Source organism: Lycium ferocissimum, chromosome 8 (genome assembly GCF_029784015.1).
Source record: "Lycium ferocissimum isolate CSIRO_LF1 chromosome 8, AGI_CSIRO_Lferr_CH_V1, whole genome shotgun sequence".
Taxonomy (NCBI): domain Eukaryota; kingdom Viridiplantae; phylum Streptophyta; class Magnoliopsida; order Solanales; family Solanaceae; genus Lycium; species Lycium ferocissimum.
In genome coordinates, this window is record NC_081349.1 from 40,851,679 (window position 1) to 40,873,475 (window position 21,797).

Genomic DNA, 21,797 nt, shown 5'->3' on the forward strand with positions numbered 1-21,797 from the left:
GACCACATAACTACTATTTTAACTAGTTCAATTCTTTTTACAGGCTTTTATATGGACGCCGTATGATCATATTTTGGATGAGCTGCCGGCGTTTTGTAGGGCTGGTCAGCACATGTGGATGTCGCGGTGTCCATATACGCCGGACCTTTTTTCAGGTTATGTGCCCTGGCCTTCACTTTCACATCAACCAGTTCGTGATCCACAGGGTGAGCGGCCAGTTCGTGATCTACAGGGTGGCCTACATTTGCAGTTCGACGACACCATGTTCGAGGACTTCGTGTTTGATATGGCACCATCTCGCATCACTGCCGGCAGGGCCGCTCGGGAGCCCTCTCACCGGGCATCTCGAGGCCGTCGACACACGAGTTTGACTTTTACAACAAAGTAAAGTAATTTATTAATTATTTGTTTATTTAAGGTTCATTTTACAATAAATCAAATCTAAATTATTTATATATTATTTTCGATTCATTGTTCTACGCACGGGTCCACGGGAGCGACCCATCCAGAGACTACCTCATATGCACCACCCCACCCATCTCAGGAGCCTACAGACCCATCTCAGGAGCCTACTCAGGCGCCCGTTGACACACAGGTTCTATTAAATAAATAACGTGAATGTATTCAATATAAATAATGACAATTTCAGGAATCTATGACACATAAAGGATTGATTTGACAATACGTTGCTGTATTTTTTGACCGTTTTGTATTGCGCACCAATTTAATGCTCACTATAAGTATTGATTTGACAACACACCACGCATGACAATTTCGTCTATGACACATAAAGGCTTGATTTGACAATACGTTCTTTGCATTATTTGCGCGTTTGTATTGCGCACCATTTTAATGCGCACTATAAGCATTGAGTTGACAACCCATGACAATTTCAGAAATTTATTTAACTTGAAGGCTTGACGAGTGAAAAACTCATCAATTGCATAGGCCTAAGTCTTACAAGTCATAAAAAAAAATCAAACTTCATTCAAAAAATGTCTCAAAATGCTTGCGTGTTAAGGTTTCACTATTTTGGGATGGAGATATCGTCGAGGACAATTACTCCATTCGTTATAGTGTCAAACCAAAAGCCCATGTTAAATTTCCAACAACTTTAAGTTATGAAACACTAGTCGGTTACTTGCACGAAAGAATGAAAACTACACCACCGAGTTTGGAATCTCAATAAGGCGATATCCACAAACAATATCAAACGGTGTAGTGCGTTATGGCATGCACAATATCAACGATGATGAATCTTTGAGTGATTATTTGGGATCGCCGGAAGAATATCGTGATTTAGTATTCATTAATGTTCTTGAGATGTATGTTGAAAAGATACCTCGGGAACAAGTCCCTCAAGTCCAAAAATTCTATTCATGGTAACACTTATGGGGACTTTAGTTCTTATGGAGACATTTTGAGTGGTCAAGTGCGCATGAAAATCTAAGCCAAACAATTTAATCAAGCTCACAATGAAAATTGGTAAATATGGTTTTGTTATATTATTATTATGTAGTAGCATGTGTTTGTTGTATGAATTGGTAAATAACCGGTTTTCAAATCTTTATAGGAACTATTCTCAAAACTCACCGAGTGGTACCAAATATGGATGTTGGTCAATCCTCTCGATTCGGTGGAGTTGATCATTCTCCACACCATGTGATGCTTATGAACAACGTAAGTTCATCACCTTGATATTAAATTATCTATATATATGTATGATGTTGGTATTTAAAATATGTTACTTTTCATGTAGGAGGATGAATGCACTTAATAATGAAGATTTTCCTAATTATTATGAGTCATCATCAAGTGATGACGATGAAATACCTAATAATGCGGTAACCGATGATGAAGACGATGATGATGTTCAAGTTGGTATGACCAACAATATTCCTCAAAGCCAAAACCAACAACAACCAATGCACCAAGACGTACCACCACCGATGGCCGAAAACCCAACTTCGAAAGCCCAATTCGGTGGCATTCTAACAATATCCCTTATCTTGATAGCACAGTGGTCGTGATGATGCATTTGTCTTCACAAGAGAAGATTATGATAGTCGCTAAAAACCTGGATTGAACCTAAGGATCTCGAACAAAGATCGATGCTACCTTGCAAAGGGAATGTTGTTCGCATCCAAAAAAGCTTTCCCACGAAATGTCAAAATTTATTGTTTAAGGACATGAGAGAGTTTAAGGTTGATCACCAACCTCAAAGATATGGAGGCTAATTTGTAGACGACGGTATCAAGGCCGTGAGTGGTTGCTTCGGGGGAATTGTTAAGCCGATGGTATGTGGGCTATCACAAAATTTCGCGAAAGACACACTTGTGATATGGAAGAAAATCGAAGCGAGATCATTATAATTTAGATACAAACATGATTGCTCAAGTGTTACTTAAAGACATTGCCGAAACGCCAAGGTAACTTATCCTACCTAGTACATTATATGTCTTATATCAATTGAAAGATTATTACTAAAATTTGTTTGTTTAAATTTGTGCGGGTTCCCATTAAAGATTGTATTCGAAACGTTCAAGCCGTATATAGTAAAACTATAAGCAACAAAAAGGGATTTCTCGGGCGTAGACGCTTTTGAGATGGTCTTTGGAAATTGGCATACTTCTTTTCGATCGGCTACAAGGTATATGGCGGCTACACAACATTTTAATCTGGTACCATTGTTGTAGAGTGGCGACTTATAGAGGGTAAAATCTTCAACTTCGTATTTTGGACATTCAAACCATGCATTGATGGTTTTGCTCAACTTTGCATCGACCGATTGATATCCATAGATGGTACGCATGTATATGGTGCCTACGACATCAAGCTCCTAATTGCAATAGGAATGGATGCCAATGGGTCAATATTTCCTCTTGCTTTCGCAATTGCCGCTAACGAGAGCAACGACACATGGGGGATCTTTTTGACCCATTTGAAAACTCATGTTATTAAGGATCGTACCGGTATGCGTCTTTGTCGATCGTCATAAAGGCATATTGCACAATATGGATAATTTACGGGGTGGCCTCCCTTTGTTTACCATCGATATTGTTTAAGGCACGTGAAGGCGAATTTGCAATCAACGTTTCACAATGGCACTCTAAATAAATTGATGTGTGGGGGGGCGATGGAGCATCAACAACGAAAATGGGTGCAAAAATGGATCGATCGAGTCGAAGTGAGTGAACCCGCATACGTTTGGTTGATGAAGCTCGATGTTGAAAAATGGACGTTTCATGCTTGATGGAGGAAAAAGATGGGGCATGCTCACAACAAACAAATCGGAGTCTTTCAATGGATTGCTGAAATGCGCTCGAGGACTACTGTCACCGCAATGGTGAGAATGACTTTCAAGCAAGTGGTGGAGCGATTTGTTGTTAGGACAAAGGCAGGAGCGATATTAGCCGACGGCGGGACATGGATGCCAAAGCCCTTCAAAACTATGGAGCATTATAGACAAAAATGTCGGCGTCACCAAATGACCGAGTATGACCCAATTCAACATGTGTATGAAGTTAGGACGGGTTATTATAACGGTAAGGGTGGAAACGTGCATACCGTTTATGAGGCAACAAGAATATGCACTTGTGGTAAGTGGCAAAACGTACCACGCCGTGTTCTCATCTTTGTCAAGTGCTTCGAGAGAATGAGAAAAACGGTAACAAATTATGTGGCGGGGGAATACAAGGTCCAAAGTTACCTTAGAGCATATTCCGGCCAATTCCACCCACTTGGTAATGAAGCTTATTGGCCAAACGAGCCGTTTTCGATGGTTGCTAACAAGGATTACATTAGAAAATTGGGCATTAACTCACGGAGTCGTAAACCCAATCAAATGGATGTTAGTGAAAGAACTTACTCTCGCAAGTGCTCTATATGTAAGCAATATGGCCATGACAAGCGTTCGTGTGGGCAACAAGGCCGTGGTAGTACAAGCACGTCTCGAAGTAATAGAGCCTCTAGAACTTGAAGATTGTATTGTTATTGTAATTGTAATTTATTATTGTATTGCTTTGAATTAGTATTGTAATTAAATGGAATGAATTATTTTTTAATTAGTATAAACCTCTCGTATTGGATGAATTATTATTAAAACACTTAAATCAAAACCCTATAAATATTACAAGTTTCAAAACTTGCTTGGGGCACTTTAGAACCCCTAAAACGACGATCCAAACGTTTAGGTGGACTTGATGTAATGAGCCGACATTATTGTACGCAAAAAAAAAGATATTAAGTTTTATATAAAATATTGATATTTTAGAATTTTGAAATATGACTAATCTTTGCCCAAAGTATGGAAAAAAACGTGTTTGGAAAGGTAACGCAAAAAAAAAAAAAAACAGTTCAGCTCCTTTCACGCACGAATTTCGTGCGTGAAAGGCCAAAAGTGAAATTTTGCACTTTGGTCCTTTCACGCACGAAATTCGTGCGTGAATACTACTAATGGAATTTTTTTTTTTTTTACTAGTTTGTACAACTTTTTATTTTTTTTTGTCTTCTTTTAGAAATTCGCGACTCCTTTCTCTTAAGTAAATTCAATTTGTGGGGACTCCTAAAAGAGTACATGTCTTGGTGAACTATCTGACGCACTATCCACATTTTTCAACATCGATCACTACGTACTAGGATGAGCATTATCTTTTTATTTTTTTGGATTAAAGTAGATGGCCATTTAATAAGTTTACTTGACTCAAGACTATCTTCATGCTGAAATATATTTTTTTTTTAAAATGTTGGAATAACATGACCGTCGTTGTTTTGCTGGGTGAATAAAACATTGAATATACTTAGGCCCGGTTTGTCCATAGATACCAAAAAAAAAATTCATTTTTTTTTGGAATTTTGGAGTTGGAGTTGTGTTTGGCCATAGTTTTTGAAATTGTAGTTTTTGGTGAAATGTAGTTGTAGAAAAGTGAAAGAAGTAAAATTTTTTGAAAAACAAGTTTTTTGAGTTTTTGGTATTCTGGAATACAACGTCAAGTTGTATTCTGGAATACAACGTCAAGTTGTATTCGGAATTCTCATGACCAAAGGCTGATTCCGGAAAAAAGTGAAAAAAAAAAAATCGGAATAAAGTGAATAATTCTTATGGCCAAACGGGGGCTTAAATTACTTTCATTTTTTTTGCGCGGATTGTCCTTCTTTTGGGGTGGTCTTTGATTTTTGCCCCTCAAATTGGTGGTCTGTAATGTTTGCCCTTCGCTTAACACCCAGAGGTCCTGGGTTCGAACTCAAGCTCAATCAAAAAAAAAAAATCACAAGGCAGAAATTGGGATTCGCAAGGCATAAGTTGGGGTCCAACTTATGCCTTAAGGCAGTAACTTTTACCCAAAATTAGGCCGTAAGGCAGAGGTTTGCAAAATTCCAGCATTTTTTTTTTTTTTTTTTGCTTTAAGGCAGAGTTTGAAATCCAACTTATGCCTTTCGATTTCTTTTTTTTTTTTTTAATTTTTGACTGAGCGGACGTTCGAATCCGAAACCAAGAAGCTTTTAGCAAGGGCAAAAATTAAAGACTACTGATTTGAGGGGAAAAAATTAAAGACCACCCCAGCGAGGAACAATCCTGCAAATTGCCCCTTTCATTTTGGTTTAAAGCGATGTCCATCTGGATAGAATGAACTGTTTATTAGCGAGATGACTAAATCCAAATAAAATTTAAGGTATGTATTGACAAATGTCAAAATGTTGGAGGAGTAAAAAATGCGCTTCCATCATTAGTGCGAGCGATATATTTGAATCTTTTTAATTGTTCAAAGATACTGTGATACAAATAACAACGTTATGGATATTTATAAGCCGATAGGTTAAAAATATGAGAAAAATCACAAACGTTAAAGACTTTTTTTACCCTTTTCTGTTAAAAAATACATTATTAATGAAATTTAACCTATGACACTTAGGCAGATTAGCTTTCATCTATATCGGGTCACGATTAATGCTTATTATAAATATTTGTAATAATTACTATTCAAGTAACCTAATTGTGTAAATATTTTTCATCAGTTCTAGAACTTAAATCCGATCCAACAAAGTACATCTAAACTAGTGCATATCAAAGTTTGACTAAATTTGACAAAATGGTACTGATACAAGAGCACAACTTCTAGCTTTATTGCAGGCCTGAAAATTGAAGTTGATTATAGCTTCTATGTACTCAATCCTGCTTGACACTACTTAATGATATTTAACGCTACTTAATGCTGTTTAAGCCTTTTTAACACTACTTAATATGTTGATTTTCTACACACAAGGATATAATAGGTACATAAATTCACTCGATACATATTTTCTTGGAGTCAAACAAGACTAGAGACAACTAAGAGTGGATGGTTGAAGGAAAAGTGAAGTCGGAATATATAAGGAATCGATGTTCCCCAAACCATTAGACTTCCAGAGAAGAGTCAGGTCGCTAAATTTTGGCTATAGCAATATCAAAGAATAATGCTATATGTGATTTGTGGATATTTGTTGTCTTTCTTTAAGAGTGAAAAGCTAATATTCATATTCTCCTATCGATTGAGATTTGATTTTTAGTCATCCAACCACAGTTGATAATTTGGTGCTTCGACATTTTGATTACAACACATAAAAGTAAGATTACAAAGAGGACACTTCCCTCCATATTCTTCTGAAATCTAAAGTTGTATGAATTGCCTAAACAGAAGAAACAAACAAATAAACATCAACATGTTACAAATTTCCCTGTAATGGTACACATATAACAGCTTCCAAAATTTTAACTAACTATGATTTGTCTCAATGTTATTCAATATAATCAATTCAGCTTAATCTGCTTTAACTATTTCATCTGCCTCGGCAGCAATCAATGGCTTGTTTTCCAGCAATAAGGAATCTGAATCCTCCTCCAAATACATCAACATCCTTTCTAGAAGTTCTTGGATATCAAGTGCAATCACCATCACCGTGATGCTATTCCTGCCTCTCCAGCATCCTATAGCGATAGTTGAAGCATCCACTCGAGGTTCTGACAAGGTCTTATTGTCTAAAAGAAATAGAGAGCAAATTTTACGATAGAAACAAACCAATCGCGTTTACTAAAATGAAGATTGTATGCACATCTAACCTTTATTCAAAATCACTGCACAACAACCAAACTGCAGCTTTGAAGCCTTTTCCCGGAATTCAGCATCCACAAAATCACCAAATTTAATGCTCTTGTACTGCAAAAGATGCTTGAAATCTGTAGGAGATGCATACACTATCTGTTTGCTCATATGTGGAAGCAGCAGTGGCAATCCTTCAGATGTTATGCGGAATACACATTGTGCAGAAACATCTTTTTGCCGCTCCTGCAGCATTGAAAAGAGAAAACAGAAAGGTTATCTAATAGCGCAATGGACAGAGGTCACCGGGAAAGAAAGTTTGGGATTGGCGGAGGGGGGTTGGGGTGAGTTCTTTGCACATGAAACTATAGTGCGAGACGAGTTCCAAAAAGAGAAATCTCAAGTGTCAAATTTGAGGGACTTACAAACATCTTGAGCCCAACGGCAGCTATCTTGAGCTGCTCACCAGCTAGAAAATTGAGTTCAAGAACTTCTTTCACAGATTTAGATACATAATAAACTCTCTTCACATGGCTGATATCACTATTCCTCACAATCAAATGACCTCTGAATGGAAAGGATTCCTTGATGCCATAGAAGGCCTTTATCTGATCCACAGCTGCCTCCTCCCGGTAAAATAATATTGGGTCAATCCCTCTCCAATATCCTTGCATTTGTAACTTTCTTCTCCCTCTCACCAACTCAGGACCAGCTCTTCCATCACTGGAAGGTTCAATCAGCTCCGGCCTCTTTTCTTCAACTATTTTGCTGGGGTCAGTATCCAGTGGAGCTTCATCCTTTCCATTTTCAAGAATATCAGCATCATCTATAGTTGCTTCAGATAGCTGGTTACCTACAGAATCCACTTTCTCAACTTCACCAGCATTTATATCTTTGACCTCGATAAAATTTTGTGCTTGGAAATTGCCTCTGGAAGTTGTCTTCATTTGTATGACTGCAAAGTCATAAAGAATGGAATCTTAACAATTACAAAAGTACAGAGCAAAATTAAGATAGAAATTGTATTAATTATAATGACATCAAGGGTGTGTACTCCTGAATCCTGATAGCTCACGGATTGGCAATCATGGCATTGGAGGCCTCCAACTTATTAAGGGCCTAGAGTGTTTCAAGAGAGCATGGAAAAAATACCTCAAGACCCATAATATACTTGTGTTATTTAAAAAGAGGAATCAAAGACAACTAAACCAAGGATCCAATTTGACCGCCCAAGCCCAATCAACATCAAGTCCTTGGAGTGCTAAAAAAGGTCATGGAAACTAAGCTTCAAGTCAAATGTATCCAAGGAAAACAAGAAACACAAAGAGGAGAGAAACGTGGACCAAAAAACGCCTCCACATTTCAAAATGTGGAGCCTGGCAGGAAAGGAGGAAATGGAGCACGGCATGATAATCAAACATGGAGCCAACTGTAGGAGAAGCTCACCAAAAGCAGCTCCATGATTATCGAATGTGGAGACGTTTTAGGACCCCACGATTTTACTAATTTCGGCCTAAGTGTAATTGAAAGCCTAGTTTAAGGATATTTTTTACTATTGTTAGCTTCTTCCTAGACCTAGTATAAATATTTTAGTTTCCTCTTTTGGCAAGCTAGCTAGTTTTTAGATGATTAAAGATCATACTCTTCTGGGTGATTGTTTGTATCTCTTTATGGAACCTTCTTGGAATTCTTCTTGCCATGGACCCATGTATGAGTTCAACTCTCTTCCCCCTTGTATTATTCTAGTAATTAAATGTTTATTTGATTGTTAAAATTCTCCTTTCTTTCTTCTGATTTTCTGTTAACCCCAATCTAATTACAACTTCTATCCTTGTGTTCTATCTAGTTTCTTCATTACTTGTTCTGCTTCCTCGTTTTGCATCTTGGTTTCTATCATTTAGTATCAGAGCTTTAGGCTTAGGAGTTGTACTTAAAATCCTTGGTCTTTGCTTTTCTAAAATCTAAATATCACAATAAAAAAAGGAGTTCCACCATTGTTGATGTTTGAGTTCTTGTGCTTCAAGTTTCGAATCTGAATTTCAAAACTTGAACCACAAAAGAAGATATAGCTGTGCAGATTTTCTACTAAATGCCCCAATTTTCTACTTCTGAGGAATAGTTGACGTTTTAACTCACGTGGTAAAGGAGAAAGCTTGTGAAGGACAGCAATAAAGAAAGCTCCACTGTTCTGATCATGTGGCACTATCCTCATACAACGTTCCAATGGTAGACTTGAAGCCTCCTCGCCCAAGATTGTAGTAGGAGTTGCAGGATCCTGCACCATCCCAGTACCATTTTGAGAATTACCATTATGCTCAAGTGCATCCACATATCCTTTGCCAGAGGGGAACATTCCAGGAACAACTGCAGCTCTGCGAGAATCAAGAACTTCATTGAAAGAAGTCAACCACATCCCTTTATCTTGAACCTGCATGCACAGAAGAATGACTCAAGGAAGCAGTGTAAAGCAACCATACCTGTGTAACATAAATAGAATTAAGAATTTAAGGATGGCTATTAGTCTTTACTTCTACTCCGGCTTGTACTACTAATAGGCGAATATAGAATAAGTGGAACTCATAACAAAGTCAGGATCACTGAAAGCCTTCCAAGTCTTATAAAATGAAACAAAATAGAAAGAACTTCTGATATTTAACTAGTTCCAGTGACGTAATTCTCGTCCTTCATATCTTGGACCAGCAAAAACTATACAGCTGAATTACGTTATAATACTAAACTTTGGCTGACAGTATAATCCAGAAAAGTTAATGACCTCTCAACATTAAGAGCGGGTTGCACATCACATTAAGGAGGAATATGGCTGACTGGAAGCTTTTTAGATTAACAGAATTTCTTGTTTTTGCAGGGCTGGCAGGGGAATAATGCAAAGGAAGATAAAAGTATCGTGGAAACTGATAGAAAAGGAAATTTTACTGTGAAGTCGTGTTATGAGAACCTACTGCAGAAAATGCTCAAACACAAACATATCCCTGGAAATCTATTTGAAATCAAAGGCACCTCGATCAAAGCAAGTTGACCAAATCTGTCATCTCCGAGAAGAGATCAAAATCAGCACCAAGAAAATTAACCACAAACCTTCCATTTTTTCAGACCTGGCCTTCTAACAAGCTGAGGAAGTTCACTGGAGACATCAACGAGTTCAACAGACCCCCCACACCTTCTCAAAATCTGAGAAACAAGAGAACAATCAGGCTTTATGAGAAGGAATGGAAGACTTAGAATTTATAAAGTTGCAATGCAATATCAAAGTTGTTACTCTCTGTCGTTCAGGAGAATTATTATGATTATGTCATCAGAAAAAGGAAAAAAAAAAAAAAAGTACTTATGGGAACAATTGTTATACTAGGGATAGAGAGGCTGCACACTCAGCTACTATTTTGACAGTTTTGTTCAACACTGAAGAGAGAAATCCAAGTAATTTCCATGAAATCCATAATATATAAACTACTCCCTCCGGTTCAAAATAAGTGTCCACTTAGCCTTTAGCACACCCCTTACGAAAATACTAACTCCTAGAAGAAAATAGGTAGTTTGACTAAACTACCCTTAATAAAAATTTGATGACTGTTAACTTGACACATTGGGATCTGGTCACTTAGCACTTAATAAGGGCAAACCTGAAAAAATAAAGTTAATTCCTTCTTGATTATGTAACTGGATACTTATTTTGAACCGTAGGTAGTAATTACTATTGTGTCCATTATACTAATGGAGTATAGTAGTTGACGTAGCAATGGAAAACATACAAAGAAATCAAAGAAAAAGAAACTTGCACCACATCAGCCCACTTGTTGATATAAGTTAGATCAAGAATAGGCATATATAATTCAGACAAACCCGGGTGTCGGGACAGGAGGAACAATAAAAGGAGGGCTGTAAATAAGAAAATTCAGCTAATAAATGTGCAGCCAATGCAATGATTGAAGAGCTCACTAAGGGGTTCTCTTTTTTTCCGCTCTCCCACCCTACCGCAATCGAGCAAGACCTATACTCAATAGTTTTCTTTTCTGTTCTTTTTCCTACTTTCGGTAGTATCACTCATTGACTTTCTGGGAAGCTAAAAATGAGCAAAATTTCATTCTGTGACAAAAGCTACACATTTAACAGAATCATAATCAATATGTGGGATCCTGCTTTGATTTCACTTCTTCTGAGCCGAGGGTCTATTGGAAACAGCCTCTCTACCCCACAAAGGTAGGGGTTAGGTCTGCACACATCTTACCCTCCCAAGACCCCACTTGTGGTATTACACTGGGTATGTAGTTGTTGTTGTTTTGATGCATTCTTTCTGAGATTACCTCGGCAACCACAGCCTCATTCTCAATGGGATTCATTGAGCAAGTTGAATAAACCATCCTTCCACCAACTTTAAGCAAAGACATGCCTGAAATTTAAGTATGAACAACCATGTGTCAGTTGAAGGCTTTTCATAAAGAAAGAGGGGTCTTACATAGAAGGAATTGCATAGCGCTCCAAAGTCCTAACCCCTCAAACGTTTCAGCAAACTTTCATGCTGGTCCAGTTACCAGCATCTATTCAAAGCTCAGACTTACACAAAACTTCTCCTAAAGACTTAAGCTTCTCAACTCTATATAGCTCAAGGAACAACATCCCTAGCAGGGAAAATATAGCCAGGGCTCCGCAACAATCCGAGCAACTAAATTATAGTTTAACTGATGTTGCTTCTTGAAGGACATACAATTCATCTCATGCTTTTATGGTCTTCTAATCCATCTTGTTTGAGTAACTAGAATCATTTCCTTTCTATCCTTACTTCGGAAGAGCAGAATCTTTTAATTTAATCAAGCATATTGAAATAGCTTGTTTATGCAATTCCTCTTTGATGTGTATGGAAAATTCTTTTCTTATTTGTTTTGGAGGTTTTGGAGGACTCAGATTAGGGTAGAAGGCTAGTAGGTAGTCGCTGTTTCGATCTATAGTCTATTGTCCTTTGTTTCTTGCTACTATATGTTGTTTCTTGTACTTCGATTATCTTATTTATCTGTGGTAGCTACTGCTCCCTTTTTTCAGACTGCTCTATTTTGACTTATTCGCTTTCTTTAGTTTCATTTGCATTTTGCTTTCAACTGCTTGTGCTTATCTAACCTTTCTCGTTGTGTTTTCTCTTGAGCCGAGGGTTTTCGGAAATTTCCTCCTATCTTCCGAGATAGGGGTAAGGTCTGCGTACACTTTACCCTCCCCAGACCCACATTGTGGGATTTCACTGGGTATGTTGTTGTTGTTGTATTTGTTTGGTGCTATTGTGGCATAAAACAACAACTACTACTACACCTCAGTCCCAAACGAATTGGAATCGGCTATATGAATCTCCACTTTCATTTGAGCTCATTTCATATCATCATAAGATAATACTAAATAAATAAAAGTGAAAAATAAGTAATATATATATATATATATATATATATATATAATACTAGAAGCTCTCTAACAAGTCTAAAACCTATCCTCAACTAGTAGCTATCACCTATATGGATCTTTTTCTATTGTACCCTATCTCTAGCTAAGTCTGCATTGATACTAAGCATTTGTAAGTCTTTCGAGACAACTTACTTCATGTGATTGTAGGTCTACCCTGTCCCCTTTTAACACCTTAACTTACCATAGTTTCACACCTATGGGCAGGTGTATTTTAGGTTGACGCAGAAAATGTCCAAACCACCTCAAGCAACCTTTTCGCATTTTATCCTCAATGCGTGCTACTTGCACCTTCTTGTGAATGTGGTCATTTTTAATCTCATCTAAAATGGTATTACCGCACATCCATCTTAGCATCCACATCTCAGCAACACTCATCTGGTGGATATGCTGGACTCTAGCAGCCCAACATTCACTTTCATATAACATTGCCCTATTGTGGCATAAAAGTAGTTTGTAAATTCAGGTCACGACAGGGATTTCCTACCCTTAGATTGCTATTGCGCTCCATTAGTTGGGACTTTGGACGTCTTTCACAAGGGAAGAAACAAGATATGGTCTATCTAAATGAAGGCACCAACATGCCTTAACATATGCTACAGTTGCTAGGATGAGACAACCACTACTACTTCACCTTTGTGAGACATAAGTATAAAATGTATTTCACTACCACTATTCTTCTCAATACAGAAATGGACATATTATATGTGATAGAGGAAATATTAATGATAGAGGAAATATTAATTAATCAATCAATTAAGCTTCACTTGCATAAGTTGCGGTGTCTATATGAAATCATCTATACGACTCTATTCAGATCCATTTCATTCAAATATACTAAATAAATTGCCTTTTAAGGCAATCAGGGTTTCTCGAAATATCACACTTATCCCTACTCCTACAAGGATGACTAGTTTAGTCCCAACATGTTGGTGTCGGTTATATGGATCCTTTACTTCCATCATGTTTTATTCTTAGCTAAGTGTATGATTTCGATAGATTTAGAACTTTTGAGACGACTCCCTCTACATAATTTTAGGTTTACCTCGTACTTTTTTTACCTTCAATTATAATGTCATACCTATGGACCAGAAAGCCTGGAGGTCTGCATAGGATAGGACATGGTTTAATCATCTCAAACGACCTTATCTTATTTTATGTTTGTGTTACTTGCACGAGTGTGATCATTTTTACCACTGTTCGATCTTGATCTTGGATATCAAGATGTGTCTTGAGCCCATAATGAGAAAAATTACTTCGAATATAGTGAAGTTTCGCCACTGGTAGACTAATGCTAGTAAATCTCTGAAGTAGTCAACAAACCCATCCTTAAGCACAAACTCAAAGGTGATTTGCCGGCTAAAATCATAAGTTGCCGTCTGATAGGTTAGTGATGGTCAGCTTATTTTGTTTAGAACACTAATGTACAATTAAGAGAGAGCGAAAGTATAACGAACCTCGCATTGCTATCTGAACCTGTAGCCCATGTAGACCATTACCCATTCCTGCATTCCTGTACGGAAGGAAAAATAGAGGGATGTGGGAGGGACATTAGACAATTGTATTGATTGCAGAATGCAAAATGAGAGTGATAAGTACTAGTAGTCCATAAATAACTACCATCTTCTCCATATATCAGGGGCTTTGCGTAAAGTGCCATCACCACTGCATGGAACGTCACACAGGACACGATCAAATAGAAGTTGATCAATATCAAGTTCCTTCGCTTCTCTTGGCTCAGAACCTTTTGCATTACTTCTATTCAAATGACAGCTCGGGAAGTGTTGTGCTTCATGATTCGTGACTATCAAGTTGGCAGTGGACATTCTCTTCGTTTGATGGATGAGAAGGTTACACCTCTGAACATCAACATCATTTGCTAAGACCTATATAACGAGGCATTTCAAAGAGAAACATTAACTATGTGACAAGGATCCAGAGAATATTATTTGGTAAGGATGGGGCGGAGAGTGTATTATGACGCCAACAATGATGGATGAAAGAACCAAGGAGAGAGTTGCATTGACATCAATGATTTTAAGAGAAAAAATGAAGAAAGAGGTAGACCATTCCACCAGGTAATGATCCAGGTTCAGCTGAGTGGTGTATCATCTCAAGTAACTGAAACGTTTTCGAACCAGGAGCTGCACACACTGCAGGATAAAGGGACGGTAAAGATTCTATTTATCCAGTTTGGTATTCATAATTAATGAAGAGATGCAAAATGAACTCAGATCCAGAGTATTAAAGAATAGCTTACTGTCAAGAATGAAATCATCTGGCCGTACATCCAGGAACAGAGGAGGAACCTGAGTCAAAGCAGCCACAGAATGAATAAAGGGCACAATGTTAACTCATTTATACCAAACAAAGCAGTATAGCAAGAGTTGGCCCACCATGCTAACAGCCTCCTGTCTTGTAATGTTACCAATCTCATTTTGTAGCTTCAAGAACTCGTGGAACCTGAATGTTTTATGTGATGACAAAAATCAATACCAATCTTCAATTATAATTCCGTAAATTTCTTGACCGTTTATTAGATTCTAGGAAAAAGAATTGCATAATTCTCTACGGAGGTGGGGACAATTACCAGGAAGGGAGTAAGGTTTATTATATCCAAAGAGGGCAAAAGGACATGGACTTCTAGATACACAATTTTCTATGCGAGATGTGCATTTTCTTTATTCGAACATAATTATACAACTACATCAATCCTAGAGTAGTTCACACCGGCTATAATAATTCTCTATATTTATTCTGCTCGATCAGACCCATTCATTCCACCATAGAATAATCTCTCTGTAAGGACAGATTAAGGACTCTCTGAAGTTAGACATTATCGCTAATTCTCACACTTATCCGTATACTATCACGCAACCTCTAACAAACCCTTTCTTTATAAGTAAAAGGTAGAGATATATAATCAAACTTAAAGAGGCTTTCTCATCAAAGGACCAGATGTAAGTAGTACCAGTAACAATTAACCTTAATCCCAACTAATTGATACCACCTATAAGGATATTTCGCGTCTGTTGTGTTATATGTTTGCCAAATTTGCGTGGATTCCAGGAATTTATACATCTTTTTTTAGAAAACTTCTTTCCATATGATTTAGAGCTCATTTGGATTGGCTTATAAGCTGTTTTCAGCTTTTTTGAGTGTTTGGCTGGCCAGCTTAAAGGCATTTTGTGCTTAAAATAAGCCCAAAAAAATAATTGGGCCCGTTTGGCTTAGCTTATCTAAAGCAGCTTATAAGCTAAAAATAGCTTATAAGCCAAAAAAAAAAAGTTGTTGGGCTACCCCAACTTTTTTTTCTTTTGGCTTATAAGCTGTTTTCAGCTCATAAGCTGCATTTTTTAAGCCCATCCAAACAGGCTCTTAAGGTCTTAATCATTGCAGGCAACAATCTCACTTCTAATCGTCTCATGCATTTTACAACACTCATCTTACGGAAATGGTGAAATTTTATCCCAACATTCGCTGCAATATAGCATTGTTAGTCTCACAATCGTCTGATAGAAACTTACCTGCACTTTGTAAAATATCCTCCTACTACATTATCATGTCATTCTCTTGAAAGACTGAGCCTAGATGTCTTAAGTGTCAATATTTAGGACTGCAGTCCTGTCTAATCTCATCTCAACTTTGCTTTTCTTATATTGGCTACAATTATTGTGTGTATATTCTATCATCCTTCACCTATCCTAAAAACTCAGTTTCGAGTGTTTCGCCATAAATTAAGCTTTTAGTTAACTCTCCCACTAGTTGTGCCAACACAGAGATTCTGGTGGACTTGGCATTAGAAATTTGGGGTTACAGAATGAATGCTTGTTGACAAAGTGGCTTTGGAGGTTTGTTTATGAGGATCATGCACTTTGGAAGGAAGTGATTATCAATAAATATGGGCAGTGTGTTCATTGGTGTTCTAACATAGTGTGTCTCAGTATGGAGGACAATTAGAAATCTATGGACTAAGCTGGCTGGAAGTGTTCTCTACAGGGTGGGGAATGGTACCAAGATCCTTTTTTGGAAAGAGAACTGGATTGGACATGAGCCTCTGATGAACTCATTTCCAGATTTGTTTTCTTTTTGCAGCAATTCAGAAGCATCAGTAGCTGACACTTGGTCCCCTCAAGGTTGGAATCTTACATTCAGAAGAAACTTGAATGACTGAGAAGTGGGTAGAGTTGCTGAGTTACTACAACGGCTAAGTGGATTTGAAGGCATTTCTACAGAACCAGACAAAATAAGATGGAAGTATGGTAGCGATGGAAAGTTCTCTGTGGGCAGGCTATATAGAAAGGAAGTGGTGGAACAACCAGGGGGTATATCAGGTCCTTGGAGACAGATTTGGAAGTATAAAGTCCCAACTAAGGTATAAGTGTTTCACTTGGTGGCTAGAAGAGCATGCCTCACTCGTGAAAAATTAAAAAGAAGAGGATTTGAGATTGCTTCTAGATGCTTCCTTTGCAAGGAGACTGAGGAAACCAACAGCCACCTGTTTCTCCATTGCAAAGTTACAACACAGCTATGGTTACTATTCCTTAGCACGTCTCAAACTAAGTGGATAATGCCAGAACACACTGCAGACCTACTCAGTGGCTGGATAAGGAGAGGAGGAAGCAGAAGCCAAAAGAAATGGTGGAAGATAATACCACCTTGCATAGGGTGGTCAACTTGGAGAGAAAGAAACAACAGATGTTTTGAGAATGCTTCTAGTTCAATCCAGAAAATCAAAGAGAATTGTGTCAACATTTTTTTCTTTTGATGTTTTGCCTTTTCTTGAGCCGAGGGTCTATCGGAAACAGCCTTCCTACCTCCCAAGGTAGGGGTAAGGTCTGCGTACACTCTACCCTACCCAGACCCCACCATGTGGGAATATACTGGGTATGTTGTTGTTGGTGGTGGTGGTGGTGTAAAGAGCAAGGTTTAGAAGAAGCTGAACAGTTAGTAGATTTTTTAGGTTCTGTATAGTTATTTTAGTTTTCTCTTGTTGTTTTGGGCCGATATTTTTGGAGGTCTCCAGCATGTCCTTAATGCTGAGGAATACAACATTATCATTCTCAAAAAAAAATATAGGCCTGCAAATAACATATACTGTGGAACTCAATCTTGTATATTATCAGCTAACTCATTCATAAATAGGATAAACTAGTTCAGGCTGAAAGAAAATTGCTTGATAAACCATGGTTACGGAGAAATCTGCATCTTCTTCCATAGTTCTTACATTTGTGACACCTCCTTCATACATATCCTTTATTGAATTTATGTACTTGAGATGATCTCCTTTCCTCTCTAGCACATACAAAGTCCGGGATCACATTTTCATTCAAATCAGGATAAAAAATTCCCAAGAAATGGAATTTCGGAATTGATCATGATTGTGATATTAATCTCATATCTTAGATCACAATTACATTCATGTCACAATCATATGGAGGAAATTATCAAAAATTATACGATAGAAAGTTATAAGTTAACTCAATTGAAGAAAGATCAGCAGTACTACAGAGATGCTTTACACAGAGAAAAAGGAAAAATAATCTCCTACATGTGAGATCAGCAGAGAGAAAGGAGCTAATAAAACTCAAAAGGCAGAACTTGTTTCAGACTCGAGCTCAGCACCACCGTCATCAACCATTTGAACTGATTCAAAAGGTGGCTCATAAAAAGGATTGGTAACTTGAAGTGACTTTTCCAAAAAGCCATACTTATTAATCCCACTGTCCCATTCTATGTGGCGTATTTTTCTTTTTAGCTTGACCCAAAAAGAATGACATCTTTTTATATTTAGAAACGATTTAACTTTAAACTTCTCATGGTACCCTTAATGAGATGATTTATAGCCACAAAAATAACTGGCTAGCTTTAGGCAACAAGTTTCAAAAGTCTTTCTTTCTTTCATAAACTTCATGAAAAGGCAAACATCGCCACATAAATTGGGACGGAGGGATTATTATCTGCTTATGAGTACTATTTTTTTTTCAGATTGAAGTTGTTTCCAATATTCAAAAGTTACAACATAAGAAGAGACTGCATCTCTAACCTCTTAAGTATTTCGTTTTTCCTCAACTGCTTTCGAGAAAAAGTTGACTGCCAGGCTAGATTCTCTGGATACCAAGGTAATGGTCTTATTGCGACAACCTCACTCCCATCTGTCCCCTGAATCACAAACCGTTTTGGAAATATTACTGAATAGCAGAGGCTCTGAGCTAGAAGCTGCATACATACTGCAGAGAGTTCATAATTCAGTAAGAAAAAGTAATCATAATAAGCTGATGAACCACCTCTTCCTGCAGAGATTTCATAAAATCATTCTCCAACTTGGCTTGAATTTCCAAGTAGCATTGGCTACTGCAACATTAACACAACGATGAATATGTTAGAAATTAGCTCGGATTAGTTCAGTTCTTTGAAGCGATCAGAGCAATGTGAACTTTCAGTATAAGCAAGTTTATTTGGTTTACACTTACAATTTGGAACTTGAAGTTCTAGGTTTTTGTTCATTTAATCCGAAGTTTAAAGGAATATTTTTTCTCCTGATTCCCTTTTAACTTAATCTGAAATTTCTAAAATTGTACCTCTTATAACAATGATTAAAGATAATATTAAGTTATTGCAGCAGGTATATGCTACTTGCAGTTTATTCAGTCTGCAGTTACTCTGGAAAAGGTTGACTTGCAAATAAACATGAAATATGAGCAGAGACGGATCTAGGATTTCTAGAACATGGGTGCACCACTAAAGAAAGGAGAAAAAAAAGTATTATGTGGGAATCGATCCATATTCCTCTGGGTAAATAACTCATCATTCAACCAAGTGCACAATTCAGTCTTTTTGGTGCATGGAGGCCAGCAGATAATATTAGATCAATTTTAGGATATATATACACAAAATACCTAGTTTGGCGGAGAGACCACGGGTTCACGTGAACCCTAATTTTGGTAATAAATCCACCCCTGAATATGGGCATATACGACTACTACAGTAGCTAATGTAAACGATCCAGAACACAAACAATATAAGTTATTGAACTAGTGAGAAGTTTAAACCTTGTGAAAGTTCTTTACATGACAGACAGTTGCTCAAAACTGCACGAGAAAATCAACCGAGTTAGGTCAGTTTTATTAAAGAGATAAACTAAAATTTGAGATCATACAGACCGGGTCGGTCAGTTCAAAAGTCAGTCGATTTTTGCCGTGTTTTTAGTAGTGCTTTTGGTAGTCACCGTTAGTTTTTAAGTCCAATTTGTTAGTTGGACAAAGGTGCTCCACTTTATCAAACTTAAGGGACTAAAGATGATCAGGGTTATACTTAAGGGAAAAAATAGACATACTCCCACAGATAAGGGACAATTTTGGCTAAAAACTCTGGACGTCTTTGCTATGTTATATAACTGTTTGTGTAACTAATAAACAGTAAAAGTTATCCAATGATAATGAAAAGACACAGACCTTGCATTGATCCTGAAAGCAGCAGGCAATTCACTTCGAAGGCATTCCATAAAAGTGTTCCATTCTTCTGGTGGCACAATTCCTTGCTCCTACACAGATACACACACTATCAGCCAAGTCCATAAATTGGTATATACCCATTGCATGGATATGAAAACCAAATAAAAAGATAACTTACTCCTTCCAACCCAATTTATACTATATCACAGTAACTTATTCGACAATATTTCCATTTTGGTTGTCTCAAAATGTTTGACACAGATCTATTTCTTTACAAATTTCACAACTTCAAGAATTCAAATTCATTCAAATATCAAACTTTGATAGGTTGTTTTCTTTATATTCTATGATTTATCAAACTTAATTTTTCCATCATACCTCTTAATTTTTCCATCATACCTTAATACTCTCTGTATCCCAATTTATGTGACACTTTTCTCTTATCGAGAGTCAATTTAACTAATCTTCAAAGCTAAATTGGATTAGATCAACTCAATATCTTAAAATTAGAGTCTAGATATTCAAAAACAATATAGAAAATATTACAAAATGTAATTCTTCTTTATGTCAATATGATGAAAACTTACAGTTTAAAATGTTAATCAAAGTTCACATAGTTTGAATATCGTTAAGCAAAACTTGTCACATAAATTGGGATAGAGCGAGTATCTCTTTCATGTTCACTAATAATATAGAGTTAATTGCATTTTTGGACCCTCAATTATTGGTACATTTTAATTTTGATCCTTGTGATATATGACTAAGCATATTTAACCTTCAATTTAATTGTGCACTTCTGATCCCCTTGCTTATGAATATTCACAAATTTACCATAATTATTAGTCGTTTCACCACTTTAAAAAAAAAAAAAATTGTTTTTATTACATAGGGGTAGGGGAAGAGGAAATGGGGAGGGGATTACAACGTGGGGATTTGAACCCTCACCAACAAGGTGAAAGTTCAGGTAGCCAAACCACCTGAGCTACTAGATCCTTGCATCGTTTCACCACTTAATTATCCATGTATTATGTTAACTTTGTACTGTTACTCCATATTTAACTGTTATATAGCTCTAACATAGTTCAAATACAACATACTTCTTACATAACACGATTAAAACACACATTTCGATTAACTGAAGGCTAAATGTGGTTCATCAGATATCACTAGGACCAAAATCAAATATATATATATATATATATATATATATATATATATCTTGGGAATTAGGGAGTACCTTGTAATATTCTTCAAAGGCAAGATTTTGGGTGGTAAATGGTTTCCAAGTGGTGTTACTGCTTTCTCTATTATTATTATTATTATCATTTTGTTGTTGCTGGTCAGAACTATTTTTGCTATATTTCCAGTTGTTTTCTCTGCTTTGAGCAAAGTGTTTTCTCTGAGTTCTTGACCTTCCTCTGCCACCCATTTGAATGTTGAAAAATCCCTGTCTCAGAATTTGAGAAATCTGAGATGGTGGCAAAGGGAAAGGAAGAGTGGGAGTTTAACAGAAACTGAATTGAACAAGGTTTAGGATGGGTTTTAGATTATTGGGTTTGAAAGTTGGTCAAGGCCCACTCGGGCAATTTGCACGATTGTTCTTATTCGGGGGTGGTCTTTAATTTTTGGCCCTCAAATTGGTGCTATTTAATTTTAGTCCTTCACTGATTTCGGGTTCGAATTCCCGCTCAATCAAAAATTTTAAAAAATCTCAAGGTAGAGTTTGAATGCGCAAGGCAGAGATTTGCCTCAGGCACAGTTCAGGCAGAGTGAGAGTTTTGAGGCAACCTCTACCCTAAGGTAGAGTTTT

General features: G+C 37.1%; 1 protein-coding gene across 2 annotated transcripts; it reads right to left on the reverse strand.

The window, feature by feature from the left end:
- Positions 1 to 6,557: 6,557 nt before the first annotated feature.
- Positions 6,558 to 21,503, reverse strand: LOC132068477 (uncharacterized). Of its 2 annotated transcripts, none has more exons than XM_059462074.1 (15): positions 21,225 to 21,503; positions 19,988 to 20,076; positions 18,821 to 18,887; positions 18,580 to 18,695; positions 14,930 to 14,996; positions 14,794 to 14,842; positions 14,601 to 14,686; positions 14,154 to 14,419; positions 13,991 to 14,046; positions 11,396 to 11,481; positions 10,173 to 10,265; positions 9,213 to 9,504; positions 7,502 to 8,031; positions 7,097 to 7,322; positions 6,558 to 7,015 (listed from the first exon to the last, which is right to left on the reverse strand). In XM_059462074.1, exons 1-15 carry the CDS (start codon positions 21,414 to 21,416, stop codon positions 6,798 to 6,800), a joined length of 2,433 nt encoding a protein of 810 aa, XP_059318057.1. In that variant the 5' UTR covers positions 21,417 to 21,503; the 3' UTR covers positions 6,558 to 6,797. The 2 variants fall into 2 exon arrangements, with proteins under 2 accessions (XP_059318057.1, XP_059318058.1); XM_059462075.1 differs by lacking the exon at positions 21,225 to 21,503 and adding an exon at positions 19,586 to 19,624.
- Positions 21,504 to 21,797: the final 294 nt, after the last annotated feature.

Bases quoted from the DNA above. Each gene is read 5' to 3' on its own strand.
- LOC132068477 (XM_059462074.1), bottom strand. From the start codon at position 21,416: ATGGGTGGCAGAGGAAGGTCAAGAACTCAGAGAAAACACTTTGCTCAA. The intron at 14,047-14,153 runs GTAGTTATTTAT...CCTTCCGTACAG, and splicing joins CCTGATATATGGAGAAGATG to GAATGCAGGAATGGGTAATG. The intron at 11,482-13,990 runs GTTCGTTATACT...CTTAAATTTCAG, and splicing joins GGTTCAGATAGCAATGCGAG to GCATGTCTTTGCTTAAAGTT.